The sequence below is a fragment of the Maniola hyperantus genome, chromosome 22, assembly GCF_902806685.2.
Source record: "Maniola hyperantus chromosome 22, iAphHyp1.2, whole genome shotgun sequence".
Lineage (NCBI taxonomy): Eukaryota > Metazoa > Arthropoda > Insecta > Lepidoptera > Nymphalidae > Maniola > Maniola hyperantus.
Genome location: NC_048557.2, coordinates 8,438,607 through 8,456,636, shown reverse-complemented (window position 1 = coordinate 8,456,636; position 18,030 = coordinate 8,438,607). Strand labels below are relative to the sequence as shown.

The following is an 18,030-nucleotide window of genomic DNA, read 5'->3' as shown; positions in this document are numbered from 1 at the left end:
TTAGAAAAACGCATTCAAATTCGAAAAAGGATTCACAGTACGTACCGTCACAGTCTACAGATTTGACGGGAATTACCATTGGTATAAAATGCCAAGATAAACAATCGTACAATGAAGGGGTCCCAAAAAAGTGCGTTATGCAAATCAGTGTAAAAGAATTTTTAAATTTCCTTTCTTTATATTTATAACAACTCTTCCAAAGGAAAATATTGGGTCAATGCATTTGACAAGTGCCGGTCAATGTGTACAGTGCAAGTTTAGAGTAGAAAATTAAATAGTAACTAAAATGTTTTATAGAGCCATTGAATTATTATGTTATTATGTACTAACGTATATATCTCTATATATCTCTATGTATATGGCAACCCTAAAATTAATGTCAGTGCTGTCAGCTAGTTCATTATAAGAATAGAACATTATTATTAAGTTACACAATGCAATTAATCGTATAATTGCGTAGCGCACGCGCCGTTTGACGCAAGATGGCGTCGCACGGCCGTCTTCCTGTGAACTCTAACAAGTGCGCGATATTGATACTCGTAATACAACCCGCGCGGTGTTGCGTTGCGGTTTTGTGTTGATATCGCTAACGGCTTTGCGTACCCACTAGCTTCCCCTGTTGCTTTATAATTATGAGGAGTTGGCGAATAAAACGGTGTAAGTAGGTACAGTACGCGGCCGAAAGTAATGTACATCGGCCTTTAGAATGACATTTCGGCTTTGTAGAGTGTTGTCCCTGTCACTCAAACCTAAATGACGTTTTGTCGGTCTCAACGAAAGATACAGTGCTCTACAATTTTCTATCTCCTTCAGGTTGATGTAACTATATTACTTTCGGCCGCGTAATGTAATTATTATTTACACTTCAGTTTTTGCAATCCAGATATTTTTGGTCCCCTGTGTACAAATCTGAACTTATTTTCGAGCAAAACGGCCTAAAGCTCTGCTAAAATTGAACTCAAAGTTCAATATTTCGATTTTCGATCACTGAATACAAACTTGAACTCATTGGGCCAAGAAAACTCTGCTGAAATTGAGTTCAAAGTTAGTTATTTCGATCAAAACGGTACAGTTAGGTAGGTACAGTAAAGATTCAACAGTTTTCATGAATTATATTTTTACTCTTTCTGTATTTTATTTTGTACGATTTTTTTTTGCGCTTACCCGCTCTGGGTTAGCGCGGGGGCTGTGCGGGTGTGCGGGGCGTACCCTCCCCGATTACCATCTCGATCTGTCGCGTACTATACCTTTGATTCACGTCCCCCTTGCCTAATATTTGTCAGATGTCGATTCATGATCAAAGGATTACAACATGGGGTTATTCAAAGGGCGGACCAACAAATTCCTAAAAGGCCGGCAACGCATCGGCGGTTCCTCTGGTGCTGCAAACGTTCATGGGCGGCGGTAATCACTTAACATCAGGTGACCCGCCTGCTCGTTTGCTCTCTATCTCTATTAATTTTTTTTTAAAGCTGACAGTTTCCTTATTACTCTAGTTCTGCCTCAACTCTCAAGTCCATGGATTACAGAAACTATTCCTTTATCTATGCTCAAGTCTCAACACGTGACAGACTCTCGTGTAAATGTAACTCCCGCGCCCCCTTTCAAATTTGGAATCATTTGGTACACTTCCGTGCCTGTACCAGTGGGATAGGATGTAGGCAAAACATTTGAATGGATTCTTCCTTCCAATTGACTGTAAAAGGTCAAACGGAATTCGGGAAGCGAACCGTGCACTGACTCGGGTCGTTATACTTGAAGTATAAATACGTAACACATACCTACCTGCATTGCAGAAACAAGGCGAAGTTTTTGACAACTCTTAAGTTTTATTTACTTTACGACATAATATGAGTCTCCTCACTGTTTTGTTTTCACTAAACCAGTTTCAGCTGTATGAAAATAAAAACCCGGTCAAGTGCGAGTCGGACTCTCACTTGAAGTGTTCCGTACCATCGTACAGGGTATGCCTAACACTGCAAGTTAATGACCCACTGCGCCATCTATATGTGATTTAGTAAAGTATTTATTTCGTGAAGACATTTTAATTTTAATCGTCGTATTGCACGGGTCGTGAATACGATGATGAAAATTAAAATTGGACTGGTCGTGACGTCGACAGACAGACAGACAACGAAGTGATCCTATAAGGGTTCCTTTTTTCGATTGAGGTACGGAATCCTAAAAATAACGTAAAAACCCTCACTTAAAATTTTGTCTAGAATACGATCGTTAATATAATTCGTCATAATAAATATTTCCCAAAAAGTTAATTTCGTACCAAATCCACCCCGTGGTCTTGACCTAAACTCGCGCAATCTAAAGTTAAACGCACAGCGTTGGTACGCTTCGGCTAAATCGAGCGTTTACGAGCGTACCACCGCGGACCGTCGCGTCGCGCCGCGCGTGGAAATGTATTTACATCGTACCCCTGCTGCGACGTGAATTTTAAAGTTTGCGCTACGGTTTCCTTGGCTTCACCATGATTAACCCATCACCGGCCCACTATTGACTACAGGTCTCCTCTCAGAATGAGAAGGGTTTAGACCATAGTCCGCCACGCTGGCCAAGTGCAGATGCCAGATAGGCAAAATCTCAAATAATATTGCTTTTAAAAATTATTATTATTTTGCAGTAGTTTAACAATTATTTTAGCACAAAAGTAAAAAATTACATTGCACTGTGACTGTAGTATAAGTAGGTATCAAAAATTCATTGCAGATATTCGAAACTTAAATTACTCAAATTGCTATTTTTCAAAAAAGATCTCAATCTTTTTTGAAAAATAGCAATTTCGGCCGCAGGGAGCCGCTGGATTCAGGAGGCGCAAGACCGTGGCGTGTGGAGTCTCTACAAGTGACCTATGTCCAGCAGTGGACGTCTATCGGTTGATGATGATGATGATGACACAATATAAGAGTATAAACACACAACTCTTGCGCAATCGGTTAAGCAAATCACATTACACACTCTAAATTTGTATAGGGGAGGAAGCTGTTAGGAAGATAAACAGTGACTTGCTAAAATACAGCTCAATGATGATCCCAGACGTATGTAAATTGGTACATGTCCAAGAGGGATGCTGCATGCGGGCGCTAAACGCGAGATAAACTGCGACTTGAGATCAGGGTAATAACCACAAATTGAACTACAATTTATTTGTTCTCTCTGTTTGTAGAGTACGCGACAGGTCGAGATGGCAATCGGGGAGGGAATGCCCCGCACACCCGCAAAGCCAGTGTGTGAAGTCTGCCAAGCTGCACTTGGCCACCGTGGCGGACTATGGCCTGAACCCTTTTCATTCTGAGAGGAGACCCGTGCTCAGTGGTGGGCCGGCGATGGGTTGATCGTGATGATGATGACAGTGAACGTTGAAAGGAACTCCTTCTAAGAAAATGAAGAGTAAGTAGAAAAACCGGCCAAGTGCGAGTCAGGCTCGCGCAATGAGGGTTCCGTACAACAGTCGTATTTTTTCGACATTTTGCACGATAATTCAAAAACTATGATGCATAAAAATAAATAAAATCTGTTTTAGAATACACAGGTGAAGACCTTTCATAATAATATGATACCCCACTTGATATACTCTTACTTCGAAAATTGAAAATACTAATTTTTAGTTCATGACCACAATTTAATTTTTTTTGTACGATGTAACCACAAATTCACGTTTTTTCAGATATTTCTACGAATGTCTGCTACAAGACCTACCTGCCAAATTTCATGATTCTAGGTCAACGGGAAGTACCCTGTAGGTTTCTTGACAGACCGACAGACATACAGACAACAAAGTGATCCTATAAGGGTTCCGTTTTTCCTTTTGAGGTACGGAACCCTAAACACGTTCGGATGAAGCACCAACTACAAATTAATGAGTCCCAGTGTATAATGAACTGCAGTCATGATGCTTTTATGACACTACAGCAGCCATAAATCAAAGGAGAATGTTTTATGATCGTTAGAATGAAATATGCTTTGAGAGTGTGACATAATTGGACATGATTAGATTTAATCACTTGTTTAGGATAAAAGAGGTACACAAAGCATTCGATTCAGGTTTATGGCTTATTCTTTGTATTATTACTTTGGTTGAATATAATATATTTAAATCCTAGAAGCCTAGAATCCTTGGATAATAGTCTACTTTCATATTATCACATCTTTGCATAGTCTATCTGCCTACGAAATGGTTCAGCCACTTCGACGACTAAATAAATAAAATAAAAATATTTTTTATTCAATTAAACTTTAACAAGAAGCTGTGCTAGCCTAGTGGTTAGGACGTCCTCCTTCTAATCGGAGGTCGGGGGTTCGATCCCGGGCACGCACCTCTAACTTTTCGGAGTTATGTGCGTTTTAATTAATTAAATATCACTTGCTTAGCGGTGAAGGAAAACATCGTGAGGAAACCTGCATACCTGAGAGTTCTCCATAATGTTCTCAAAGGTGTGTGAAGCCTACCAATCCGCACATTGCCAGCGTGGTAGACTATGGCCAAAACCCTTCTCACTCTGAGAGGAGACCCGTGCTCTGTAGTGAGCCGGCGATGGGTTGATCATGATGATGATGATGAAGTATTTTTGAATCGTCAACAGCATCTACCACTGGTTCGGAATGCCTTTCCCAGCCAGTGGTAGATGCTGTTGAAAATAATAAAAAAATGGTATGTTTTCGTTTTCTGAACGTGTACGCAACCGTGTGACCAGAGGTGCCTAATCAAAGACCCGATTCATACCCCGATTGCCATCTCGACCGGTCACGTAATATACGTGTCTGGGATCAAACCCCCGACCCTGTGAATAGGAGGCCGACGTATTAACCACTAGGCTATCACCGCTCTTCGACTACATTTACGAGTAATACATTCCCATGTAATAGGGAATGTTACAGAATTATTTTCATCAAAATAATTTTTCATCTCAAGAATTTAGAAAGCATTAAAAAAGCAATTCATGGAATAATCTTTCATTAAAAAAAAAAACTAAAGAATTTTATATATTATAGAAAGGCAATAAATAAAATATGATTGTTTAGCAATGCGCTCGCAGGGAATGCGATCGATCTAGAAGTTATCTTTTTTTTTAAATCTGATATTTTGTAAGGGGCTTTTACAGATAGAGAAGAAGTTATCTTTAAGAACTAGTGGGATCTATTACAGGTATTTCCTCTGCTAACCAACCGTGGCCTGGTTTTGTTCGAGTAATACTCGATTCTATTATGTCAAAAGAGATTTGATATTTTTTGTAATTCTTATAATAAGTATACAGGGTGTAACAAGAACGCTAGCAAAAACTTAGCAGTATTGTTATATTTACTGCCTAAACACAATCCAATACCAATAACCATTTGCCTCATTTTGTAGTTTTAGTGATTAAGCATTTTTCAACCTCGCAATGTATAACGTGTAAAACTCGCGTCAATGCCCTACCTACGACGTGGCATTGACTCCGAATGGCCTATTTACGCAACGTTCGTTGAACTCTAGCGTCAGTCAGATGTTTTATTTATCGACAAAATTATAGGATTTTTTATATAATTTTTTTCGCGTTTTTTTTGTAGTATCATATCAGTAATAATCATCAGTAGAATCACTAGTCTTCGTTTTTGCCAGCGTTCTGCCCCCCAATTGTGTAAGAAAAACGTATTCATGGTGATCGTAATCGTCAACAAATTCTGCCATTTGATTGGCTGTGAAAAATTGTAAACAGCGAATCAACCAATCAAAGAACAGAATTTGTTGACGATTACGATAACGATGAGTACGATGTAACCAACACCCAGTATATTTTTCAGCAAGTATACCATCCAAACACAACAACCGAAATGTAGCAATGATTTGTACAGCTTTTCCATTATCTATCGACCAGCCAAGCTACCTGTCACAGCTATCAACAAAAAAGAGGAGGGTGAATAACTTTTTTGTGGGTCGCCGCATTTGACCCGGCTCGGTGATCGACCGCGTGAATCGATACATCCTCCATGGGCGTCAGTTCGATTCCCGGTTCACGCTCGAATAGCGCTGAACAATCGCGGGCAGGATGTGTCGTTATTTGAGACAATGGCCGTTTTTAGATAGTTTTGTAGTGTTTTTCTTCAGTAGGCCGACTAATCTTTTCACCACGACGCCCGCGCCGCGCCGGTTACCTTAAGACCAAGCTATCGCGGTTGCGGCTTTTTGGGCTGCCCATGTTTGAGGTGACCGTTGACTCGAGATGAAGAAGAAGAAGTGTTTTCCTTTTGCTATTACGAAAAAGAACTGATCTTGAGCAATGCACTGAACTAAGTTCAATAGCTCAACGGTTATATGAGCGGACTGTAATCTGAAAGATCGGCGGTTCAAACCCCTACCCGTTGCACTACTTGGCGTACCTACCTACTATTATGTTTAGTCGAAGGGGAAAGGGGAGTGTTAGTCACGATTAACATGGCTAATATTCTTTAAAAAAAATCTTATTGAAAGAAGGAAGGTATGGGTGAATTCAAAATAGTACGCATTGGTCCTCCTAGTCTTATTCGATAGACGTCTACTGCTGGACGAACGTCTTCTGCAAGGGTTTGTTAGATCTGATTAACACAATATCCACTGTTAAAAACAGTTTGTTTTTTTAACAAACATAAAATATGGTTTAGATTGACGAAATTTGGTACAGACTACAGAGATAGCTTGCCGGGGAAAAACATAGGTATTATATATCATATCACAGCTTTCCATTGCCACTTAGTCCTTGCCAAATCGCACGTGTAACTCTAGCCCTCCACACAGAAGGCCGTAGACCACACATGGTAATGCAATACACCCGTAACACTAGACAGGACGGGAGTGGTTCGCGCCCATCCGCTCGACATCGATTCATTGTGCATCCGATACGGGCCAGTCTAGTCTAAACATAGGAAGCTAGAACTAGTTATGGATGCAAGACTCTTTCTCGTGGGATCGGGAGTAAACCTCAGATTCCTATCATCTAGTTTTCCCCTTTTTAGGGTTCCGTATCTCAAAAGGAAAAAAGGAACTCTTATCATTTCGTTGTCTGTCTGTCCGTCTGCTTGCCTGTCGTGTCTATCAATAAAATCGAATCGAATACGAATGAGTGCACAAACGTGAGATTGCAGTTAAGGGCTTACTTGTATCTGTATTAAAAAAAGTCTAGAGGGACCACCCTGATTGCTCCAATCTACCGGCCTCCTAAATCAACCCTGCTGCAGTATCGTGAGTACAATGCTAATCTAACCTACGGAACCCATCCTTCTAAGTTCTAACAAGCGTATCAAACCATATCGCCAGTAAAATTAGCACTTAGTTTACCGGTTTGCGGAAGTTTATTACAAACGTATTATTACGGTACGTAACTAGGCATTATGTGACGTAACGCACGTAACTCATGTAAGCACGTAATTCACGTGCATTTACGTATAGTTACGTGAAGTTATGGATTTTGATTTACTTCTATGGTTCTTGCATATTAATTATGTGAATAGTTATGCGTACCACTGCACTTGTAATCCATACATCCAAACCAGAGTGAAGTAGAACCTGGCATGCCTGAGAGTTCCCCATAGTTTCTCATAGGTGTGTGAAGTCTGCCAATCCAGTCACTTGGCCAGCGTGGCCAAAACCTTTCTCACTCTGAGAGGAGACCCGTGCGTGTGAGCCGTCACGTAGTGAGCCGGTGATGGGTTGCTCATGACGGTGATGACTTAGTTTCTGAATAAATCAAATCAAGCTTATATTTTTATAATTTTTATGATAGTGTTTTTAACTACACTTCAAGAAAATTTCTAAATAATTTTAAATACATATCAAAAATTGCAAGATTCGAACCTGCGTCTTCTGGGTTTCGTGCCCGACGCCTTGACCGCTAGGCCACGGTTTCGCTTAGGTACCAACTGCCAGTGACGAAATTTGTGATATGTATGTTCACTGAGTACTGAAGCGACTGAATGCCATCTAGTAGCGATACTTCCGCAGTTTTTGATATGTATTTAAAATTATTTAGAAATCAAGCTTTTTCTCGTAACGTGCAGACTGCTGGTGTGCACTGCGCCGGTAAATGCATCACCCGTCACCCGTGACTGTCACAAGATGAGACAATTCAAAGCAGCAGGACGTCGTTATACAAGTACACCGTGTGACGGACAGACGGTATTGTTCCTACCACTGTTCCTAATGTGATATGTACAACCACTCTATGTACTTACAACTAAATTCATGTCAACGCCCGTTTATCACTACACTTATTATAAATGCGAAAGTGTGTTTGTTTGTTGGTTTGTTGGTTTACTAGTTTGTTGGTTTGTTGGTTTGTCCTTCAATCACGTCGCAACGGTGCAACCGATTGACGTGATTTTTTGCATGAGTATAGATAAAGTCCTGGAGAGTGACATAGGCTACTTTTCATCCCGGAAAATCAAAGAGTTCCCACGGGTTTTTTTAAAACCTATTTCCACGCGGACGAAGTCGCGGGCATCAGCTAGTATAATCTAAGTTATTCAACCGTTTTTTTATTGAAACGTTGTATTATCAGTACCTACACACATGCAAAAAATCACGTCGATCCGTTGCTCCGTTGCGATGTGATTGAAGGACAAACCAACAAACACACTTTCGGATTTATAATATGGGTAGTGATTAAGCCTAGCGTACCTAAGCTACCTGTACTTATTACCTAGGTATTGTGAACTTCGGCCTTCTATTCGGGAGGTCGGGGATTCGATACCGGGAATGCACCTCGAACTTTTCGGAGTTATGTGCATTGTAAGCAAATAATAAAATTAATATCAATTGCTTTAACGGCGAAGGAAAACATCGTGAGGAAACCTGAAATTTTTTCATATGTTCTCAAAGTTAAGTGATTTGAAGTTTGGCAATCCGATCACCGATTATTGCACGAGAACAACTTACTAAGTACTATGATATTGTTTATTGTAGAATATTCTACATGAATCATTAAAATAACAACGAACTAGGCTACAATTATTCTAGATATGCCATTTTAAAATAACTTGCATATTATAATTATAACAAATAGTTTACAAACCACAAAGCTGTCATGTTTACCACAGATAATGTATTTTATTAGCATTTAGAATGTCTAATTGTCTACGGAAGAATGTCAATGCCAGCCAACGCACAATACCTAGAGTGCAACGCAAACCAGCTATAAAAATTGCTATGAATATTACTAATAATCTAAATATATAAAAGGAAAAGGTGACTGACTGACTGACTGAATGACTGACTGACTGACTGACTGATCTATCAACGCACAGCTTAAACTACTGGACGAATCGGGCTGAAATTTGGCACGCAGATAGCTATTATGACGTAGGCATCCGCTAAGAAAGGATTTTTGAAAATTCAACTCCTAAGGGGGTTAAATAGGGGTTTGAAATTTTGTATTCCACGCGGACGAAGTCGCGAGCATAAGCTAGTAAATAATATATCTAACGTAGCAATAAAACAAAAAGATTTTTCTACTCTGGATGTTACAACCAGAATGCTAGAAGATGATCAGAAATAAGGAGATCCTTAGAAGAACCAGAGTAACCGACATAGCCCAACGTGTTGCGAAAGTGAAGTGGCTTTGGGCAGAGCACATAGTTCACCTAGCACCTAGTTTCTCCTTTCACCAAAGGTTGCCTGGTAGAGATTGCTGTGAGCAATAAGGCCGCGTTTGCATACAATTATTTTTAGTTTTATTTTCTTTGTTTTTTGTCATGTTATGTAATATTTTTTGTGTGCAATAAAGTATTTCTATCTATCTATAGTTCAAAGAACTGATAGACGTTGTGCTTCCAAGTTGCTGGAATGGCGACCATGCACGCAAAAGCCCAGGATTGGCTGTTTAGATAAAGGGCAGCAACCTTGCTGGCTATACAATTGCATCTAGAAATTGCTGATAAACAAACCGCACCGTACGCATTGCATTTTCTTTATATAAATGCCCTTATACGAATGCGCCCGATCATGTAGATATGTGTATCGGAGATTTGCAGATTTAATCTATAAGAGTATTAAACTATTTATTTAAAAGGAGAAACTGACTGAATTACATATCAACGTTCAGCTCAAACCATTGGGTCTTAAGATTTCGCATATCATAGGTTTTCTCCATTAAGAAAGGATTTTAGAAATACCACCTGGGTCATCTAGTACAGCGGTTCCCGAATTCTTTTGGCTTCGGAACCCTTTTTGTTTCACCATTTTTCGGCGGAACCCTAGCTTTTAGTAAGAAGTAAACTAAAGACGGAAATACACTTACATCTCGTGGCGTGTGGTAGCGCGCCAGAAGCATATCGGTTTCATACATTTAATATGGTTAAAGACATACTTGAATGCCTTGTCGTGTCACGTCCTGTCAAATGTATGAAAACGTATGATCCTGGCGCGCCACGACATGCCACGCCACGTAAGTATATTTCCGCCTTAACAGCAACATTTTTTTTCGTGAAATCACACCATCTGAGGCTTTTTGGATTGGTGTCCGCAATGTTTGATGTTAAGAGAAAGACTTTTTAAGATAAAAATATTTACTTAGTTAGAAGAAAAGGTAATTACAAAAATTTTAATGTGATGAATGAAATCTCTTCATAGTTTTCCTTAAAATTACATCGAAGTCAGGTTTTATGTCCGACAATTGGATGCGGAGGTCTGGTGCAGCATTCAACCTACTCCTAAACTTATTTTTCGTGTAGGCGTACGCTGAAAACCCAGCCTCGCATCTGTAAGTTGTCACAAATGGGAGTAATGCTATGATAGCTTTTTCAGCAATGCCCGGGTATTCGTTTTTCAGGCCAATCCAAAATTGACTCGGGTTCATGATAGCTTCAGATTCGAAAAGTTGTTGGAGTGTGGATGAATTTTTAATATCAATTAAATTTTCATATTCCAATACAGTCAGTGTTAAAGGTTTGGTACTAATCCTAAATGGATTTCGGACCCATTCGATTTCCCGTAACCGAAGCTTTTCTTCTGGAAAATATTCCTCCAAAGATGTTTTTAGGTTTGTCAAATGTTCACGTATACTTATCTCTACGTCTGTAGCGATTTGAAGATGATTATATTTTTTGAGAAATTGCTCAAGTAGTGGAAAACACTCATACCTTTTTTGTCCAAGACATTCAATCCACAAGGCGATTTTCTCTTTCAATGAAGATACTTTGTCACTCACTGTAAATATGGTTATCATTCTTCCCTGCAAAGAGCTGCTCACTGTGTTCAGTTTATCAAATATGTCAGCCAAATAAGCCAATCTCATCAACCATCGCTCGTCTCGTAACAGTTCAAGATAGCTAGCACTTGCAGGCGAAGGAAGGGTCTGTAAGAAAACTTTCAGTTCATCGCGCAATTCATATAATCTGTTTAAAACCCTTCCTCTGGAAAGCCACCTCACTTCCGTGTGTAGAAGGAGTGATTGATGCTGACTTTTCATGTCTTCACACGTTTTTTTGAATAGCCTTGACTGCAGTGGACGTGTTTTCACAAAATTGACGATTTGTACGGCTTGATCAAGGACTTGTTTTAAATCAGATGGCACTCTTTTCACGGCAAGAGCATGACGATGTAAAATACAATGACTGCTAGTACAATTTTGCGCAACAGTTTTAATTCTTGACACTGTTCCTTTTACTTTACCAATCATGGCTGCAGCTCCATCGCTGCATACATCAATACATTTATTCCAATCAATTTTGTTTTTTTTCATGTATTCATCAATAACTTTAAAAATTTCTTCTCCAGTTGTATTGGCCTCCAAAGGAGCACAGAGAAACAAATCTTCTTCGATAGATTCTCTGTATGGATATCTGACAAAAACTAGCAGTATTGCTAGTCCGGCAACATCCGTACTTTCGTCCAGTTGCATTGCAAATGCATTGCTCTCTTTCAATCTATCAATCAATTCATCTTCAATGTGGTCTGAAATCTTATGAATACGGTCAGATACGATGTTGTTCGAACACTGTACCGTTGCCACTTTCTTAGCTGAATCCTCTCCAAGCAAGCAGGCAACAACTTCAGTCATGCATGGTTTCAAAAAATCCTCGGCTATTGTGTGAGGTTTTCCAGCTCGTGCAATCTTATAACTTAGCATGAATGAGGCTTTCGTGGCGTTTTCATTATCAGTTTTTGCATATTTTTGTAAAGCGGTCACACCTGCTTGATGTACATCTCTTTGTCTTTCAAAAAAACTAATGTTTTTATTTTTGAGGTGAGGATGATTAGTATCAAGGTGACGCTTAAGCTTTGCAGGTGCCAGGGAGCTATTCAACAAAATCTTGCTGCAAACAACACATTTTCCATCAGGATTTTCAGCATTCCCTATCGGTATAAATCCATAGGACAGATAGGACTCATCATATTTTCTCTTTTTTGAAGATATTCCCGCTTGACGTTCAGTATGGTCGGTAGTAGATGGTATCACTGTGTTTTGCTGATTTTGTTCAACAAAAGTGTCTTCCGTACCAATACCCTGAAAAAAAAATGCAATAAAAAACAGTTCGTATAAGCGCGGACACATACGTGTAACTTTAACAAATTGAAATAAATTATAAAAAATAGAATTAAGTTCTTACTGAACAACTAGCACCACTGGTAATTTCCGTTTTTTTTTCAATTGTCTCTCCTTCTGGTGAAGATGAGACTTGGTCAAAAGCTTGATTAGATTGATAAGTATTAACATTACTGTCCACAAAGCTAGCACCACGTTTCCCCTTAGCAATCCCAGGTTTTAGCCATTTATCCATCGTGAACTGTAAGTAAAACACAGCAATATTTTAGGCAAAAACGACCTGTTTTTGTGGAACTATTATAAGTAGCATTTGATTTATCATTATAATACGTAAAAATAATAAAAACATACCTGCTTAAAACAGTGCTCGTAAAACTATAAACAATCACTATCTAGGTACGGAATTTATTCTTAGCTTATTTTCGAGTTTTAAAATTTGGTATCAAAAACTTGATCACGTGCAGTCCTAGTAATATTGTAGTAGTATTGTAGTAGTATTGACTCAACTGAATGGTCGCAAGCTGCCGCGGTATGCCGCGGGCGGCGGGAGAGCGACGAACGGCGCGGGCGGTGGGAGGACGACGAGCGGCGCGGGCGGTGGGAGGACGACGAGCGGCGCGACCGGGCGACGCGACACGTGACACGCACAGCGTACCTACCTACCTACATGGCGCCTAAATGGAATTTTGGAATGCAATATTTTAAAACAAGTTGATTGAAAATGAATAATAAATTACGTCAATTTAATATTATCACAAGTGAAACGATTTACAATATGGAAATCTTGAATTTTCGCGGAACCCCTGAGGGTCTTTCACGGAACCTCAGGGTTCCGCGGAACACCTTTTGGGAACCGCTGATCTAGTAGATATGTATATCAAAAATTTGTAGATAAAATGCATCATACTCAAATCGTAATACAAGGAAACAAGTATAGTACATTTAGATATGTACACAATGCATAATTATTTAAATTATTTAATTAACCATGAATAATAAATATTTGAAGAGATGGCACGTACCTATACACGTTTTGTGCGACTACAATTTAAAATTATGTTTAAACTTTTGTCAGTGACATAATTACGTTTGATTACGTTATGCTTATAAAAACAATAATGCATTGTTTTCGAATTCGATTCGAATTCGTCCACGTGGATTTAGGTTATTTTATAATTCCGTGGAAACTCTAAAATTTTCCGGGACAAAAGTAGTCTATGTCCTGTGACAGTATGTAAGCTATCTCTGAATCAAACGACAAAATCTTTTAAACAGATAGACAGACAGATAGACATTTAGAATAATATAGGTATGTATGGGTAAAAAGAACTGCTATTATAAGTTTCCATTGTTAATCCATTGGTGGTTCCTCTCACTCTGGTACTGCAAATGTTCATGGGCGGCGGTAATCATTTAACATCAGGTGACCCGCCTTCTCGTTTGCTCGCCATTTTAATTTTTAAAAAAGGATTTTCAGAAATTGAACCCGATAGAAACCGGGGCGGATTAGCTAGTATTATAATAATTTTAAGGCGGAGATTTTATTTATAGATGCATGCATGTATGCTACCTACCCTACTACCAGTGTTACCACCCTCACTCTACTACAGTATTATTATTAGACTTTCAATAGTTTAGGGTGCAGCAACCCCCAAAATCTTTTCCCCTAGCAACCAAAAACCAAATGTATGCCAAAATCAATACAGAGTTCAAAGATCGATATTGTCTTACCGAATGCACATCTGTTCAACACCGACGCACCCCTCTGTTTGGATTTCATTACGTGTGTCGCGTACAGTGCGTAACTGCGTACGCGCAGGGCGGTTTTGTTTTGGTGTATTGTACGTATGTATGGACACGCGACAAATCAAGGGTGAAAGTTCCATTCTGGTTGTAAAAAACTATTTTTAACACAACTGCCCAAAGAATGTACTATGTGAGTTTCTTTATTCCAAGACTTAGCCCTGGTTTTTAGAAATCCCGTAGGAACACTGATTTTCCGGGATTAAAAGTTGTATATTATTCTTTTCCGCGATGCAAGTTATCTCTGTACCTCCCAAAAAAATGTTATCTGCGACTTCATCCACATGCATTAAATTTTTGTAAGAACTTTTTGATTTTCCAGCATCTAAATGCAAGCTTCCACCAAATTTTCATCAAAATTTTTATGCATACCTACCTACTACTGGAACGTTTATAGAAAACCGACACTTCATATCCATTCCAAAAAGCAAGTCTTTTTCTGCCAAGAGCCATAGATTTTTGCTCAAATAAATAGACATAATAAGTAATAAGTCAATATGTTCAAATATGAGTAAAATAGAATTTTCTATTTTTATCGTAACTTTCAGAAAAGTGTGGAATATAAATATGGGGGTCTCCTTTGTAATGGGAGTCTGTTAGTAACATCCTGTTTCTATTTCGGGACCAGGGGGTAAGGATTCCGAGGGGTGGTTTTCAAGGATCCCTGTAGAATGTAGATCTTACACTTCCGTTGCGTTATGTCTCTCGTGTCGGTATGTTCATAAAGATTTCACGTGGACTTTTAAAGATATTTTAAACGTCCCATAAGAAAATTGGATGTTGATGTTTTGATTCAATAACATGTTAGCCTATGGCAACAATATCTCTACTACTATACTGTAAAATAAGATAAAACGAAAACAAATTAAAGCCGCCTTTATTTGACAAGGCAAGAAAAAAGAGCAGCATATATGGCATGATGCCTCTTATCCATTGTTGCTATGACGCCCGGATGTTTGGCGAGCGAAGCCGCGAGGCGCACAATGTTTGCTCTCCCTAGATGGATGCTTTTTATCCTAAAAACTGTAATCAGTCGGTGACCTCAGCGCTGATAACGTGTCATTGACATTCGACTGTTTTGGGAGCTTTTCTGGGCAGAGATTCCGTTCAAAGTTTTGGAAGTATTGAGTTGAAACTTTAAGCTTTATACAGTTGTTGCTGAAACTTGCATGAAACTTTCACACAGTACCTACCTTATGCAGGTAGCGCACAAAGAGTCAAAGAGGAAAAATAAATTATGGAAAGATTTTCAAACGGGCGTTTTGCTGTTTTTTTAATTCCGCGCTTGGCCACGATCACACCTGATGGGAAGTGATGATGTGGCCTAAGATGGGACGCGTTGGCCTAGAGGGTGATTATTCACTCTTGTTTTAAAGATACCCACATTATAATTGGTAGGAAACACTGATCTCGGAAGAGTAGGTAATCCAAACCCCTAGCCAAGCGTTTAACGAATGTTGACGCAAAGCGTTTCTGTGCTATGATTTTTTTCGCGATTAAGTCTACTCTACGGGTTCCTTGATTCAAAAACGCCTTTTAAAAAGATGAGTTACAAGATTTCAAATATAATAAGTAGGTAAATATAGGTATAGTACGTGACAGGTCGAGATGGCAACCGGGGAGGGAACGCCCCGCGCACCCGTACAACTCCCCGCCCTAACCCGGTGAAGGCGGGCGCGGGTGACGTGCGGGGTATCCCGGTATAATATCCCAATTGCCATCTTGACCTGTCGCATACTGTAGGTACCTACTCATTGAATATTTTGCGATTCAAAATCAAAATACTTTCCAGTCGGTTGCAAAAGAAATGTCCAAGATTGGGGGGTTGATAATGCAACGCAAAACTGGCCGACGCACTTTGGACGTGAGAAGTTAAACAAGTAAAAGTAAGCATATTTGCCGGTACATGATTGTTATCACCCGTTGTGTGGATACCATGACGTCAAGGACACTGCTGGGACAGGTTGAAAGGGTTTTAATTATTGTAATTGTCTAGTACTTAACTGTTGTAAGAAGTTCATCAGATTGTCCTACAAACTCATTTTTTTATTCATGTCAGTAAGGTTTGACCGATATCTCACCTGATGATATGCAATATAAATAATGATATGATATGAGTTGCCACTGAAGCCGTGATAGCCTATTGGTTAAGACATCCGCCTCCTATAACCGCCTTTGTGTTCAGGGGTTCGACCCCGGGCACGCACCACCTCTAACTTTCAAGTTTTAAGAAATTAAATATCACTTGTTTAACTGTGAAGGAAAACCTGCATAGTGCATACCTGAGAGTTCGAGAAGTGAAGAGTGTGTGAAGTCTACCAATCCGCACTCGGCCAGCGTGGTGGACTATGGTCAAATCCTTCTCATTTTGATAGGAGACCCGTTCTCAGTAGCGAGCCGGCGATGTAATGATGTGCGAAAAAGTATAGAAGAAATTGAATTGAGCGTATTTTTTCTAATAAGTACTTAAGTATTAGTACTTAATAGAAAAAGAACGCCTCCACCACTAGGGCACTCTGAGAAAAAAATTCTAACGTTCCTTCTGATTTTTAAAAGAGAAAAAAAATCCCTTCCCAGTTTCTGCAGAAATTTCACAGTTTTCCCGATTGGTAAAGCAAAAGTTCTCGCTATTGAATGAGTGCTTTAGGGCTTTTGGAAGGAGAAAATCAGAAGCCCCCACGTCCTCCCAAGTTTACAAACACCAAAGTAAATCAGAATCTGGGTAGGCACTTGCGATTTAGGTACTAAGTCACTATAAATAAGCAGCAGGTGTTCGGTTCAATAAACATCGCGCACGCGTCTACAGGCCCACACACCTGTCGTTAGACGCACTGTCAACATGGTACGATTAGTTCCTAGTTCACTCTGGCGATGTACCTAGACAGGTCCTGATGATGAAGCACGTAAAGAGGGAGGTGGGTAGACCACAGCTACGATTTAATATTGTGGCAAGCACAGACAACCACCTATAGACATCTAATAGCCGGACACCCGCGATCGCCACACTGAGGCAGTTGCTTAGCATAAAAGTCGGCTCACACCCCTTCGGTACCCTAATTCCACACATTGTCTTGATTCCGTGACTTTTGAGTCCACCAATCACAACAAAGCATTCTCCCCTGTCCCCCGCCAACAGTTTACAATTTTGTTTTCATAAAAAACCTTGTTTATGCGTACTCTTAAGGTTGAATTCTCTGTGGTGCCAAGAGACATCATCATCATCATATCAGCCGATGGACGTCCACTGTTGAACATAGACCTTCCTTAGTGAGGGCCACCACACCCCATCCTGCCTTCCTCATCCAGTGCGTCCGCCACTTTCTAGATACATAGATACCGACATTTAATATAAGGCACAAGGAGTGGGATAAGCTGGCGGTTAACAGGAGCAAATGAGGAAGACGTGCAGAGGAGAGTGTAGACTCTATATAATCGTCACTCTACACTGTAGTAGACTACACGGTTCGATTTACGTAACATATCAGCTACCACTACTAATCATTACTTTCCTGAAAAAAGCATTCAACGTTCTATTAAGGTATGATTCCGAACCACGCTGCACGCAGCAGCGCTGCCGCAACAGTGCTGTCACCAGCTGTCACAGTCCTCTGTCCTGTCGCGGCACTACTGGTCCCCATACAATCTCTATAAGCTTATATGACATTACATTCCAAGCTATAGGCAGCAATGTTCCGCTACATTGCTGCCGCGACATTGCTGC

The 18,030-nt window shown here is 39.9% G+C and overlaps 2 protein-coding genes across 5 annotated transcripts in view; both read right to left on the bottom strand.

Annotated features, from left to right (window-relative positions):
* Positions 1-18,030, bottom strand: part of LOC117992885 (uncharacterized) — a 45,973-nt gene that overhangs the window by 12,776 nt on the left and 15,167 nt on the right. Inside the window, exon 1 of one of the 4 annotated variants that reach the window (XM_069506314.1) lies at positions 16,592-16,611. The exons of 2 other annotated variants lie outside the window; for them this stretch is intronic. The gene's annotated coding sequence lies outside the window, so the exon portion shown is untranslated. Of the gene's footprint in view, positions 1-7,486; positions 7,506-16,591; positions 16,612-18,030 lie in introns of those variants that run through there. One more of the 4 variants, XM_069506315.1, reaches the window with a different exon arrangement.
* On the bottom strand, positions 10,145-13,008 carry LOC117992876 (zinc finger BED domain-containing protein 5-like). The gene is made up of 3 exons (XM_034980588.2): positions 12,858-13,008; positions 12,571-12,747; positions 10,145-12,467 (listed from the first exon to the last, which is right to left on the bottom strand). The coding sequence occupies exons 2-3, from the start codon at positions 12,739-12,741 to the stop codon at positions 10,563-10,565; spliced, it is 2,076 nt and encodes a 691-aa protein (XP_034836479.1). The 5' UTR covers positions 12,742-12,747; positions 12,858-13,008; the 3' UTR covers positions 10,145-10,562.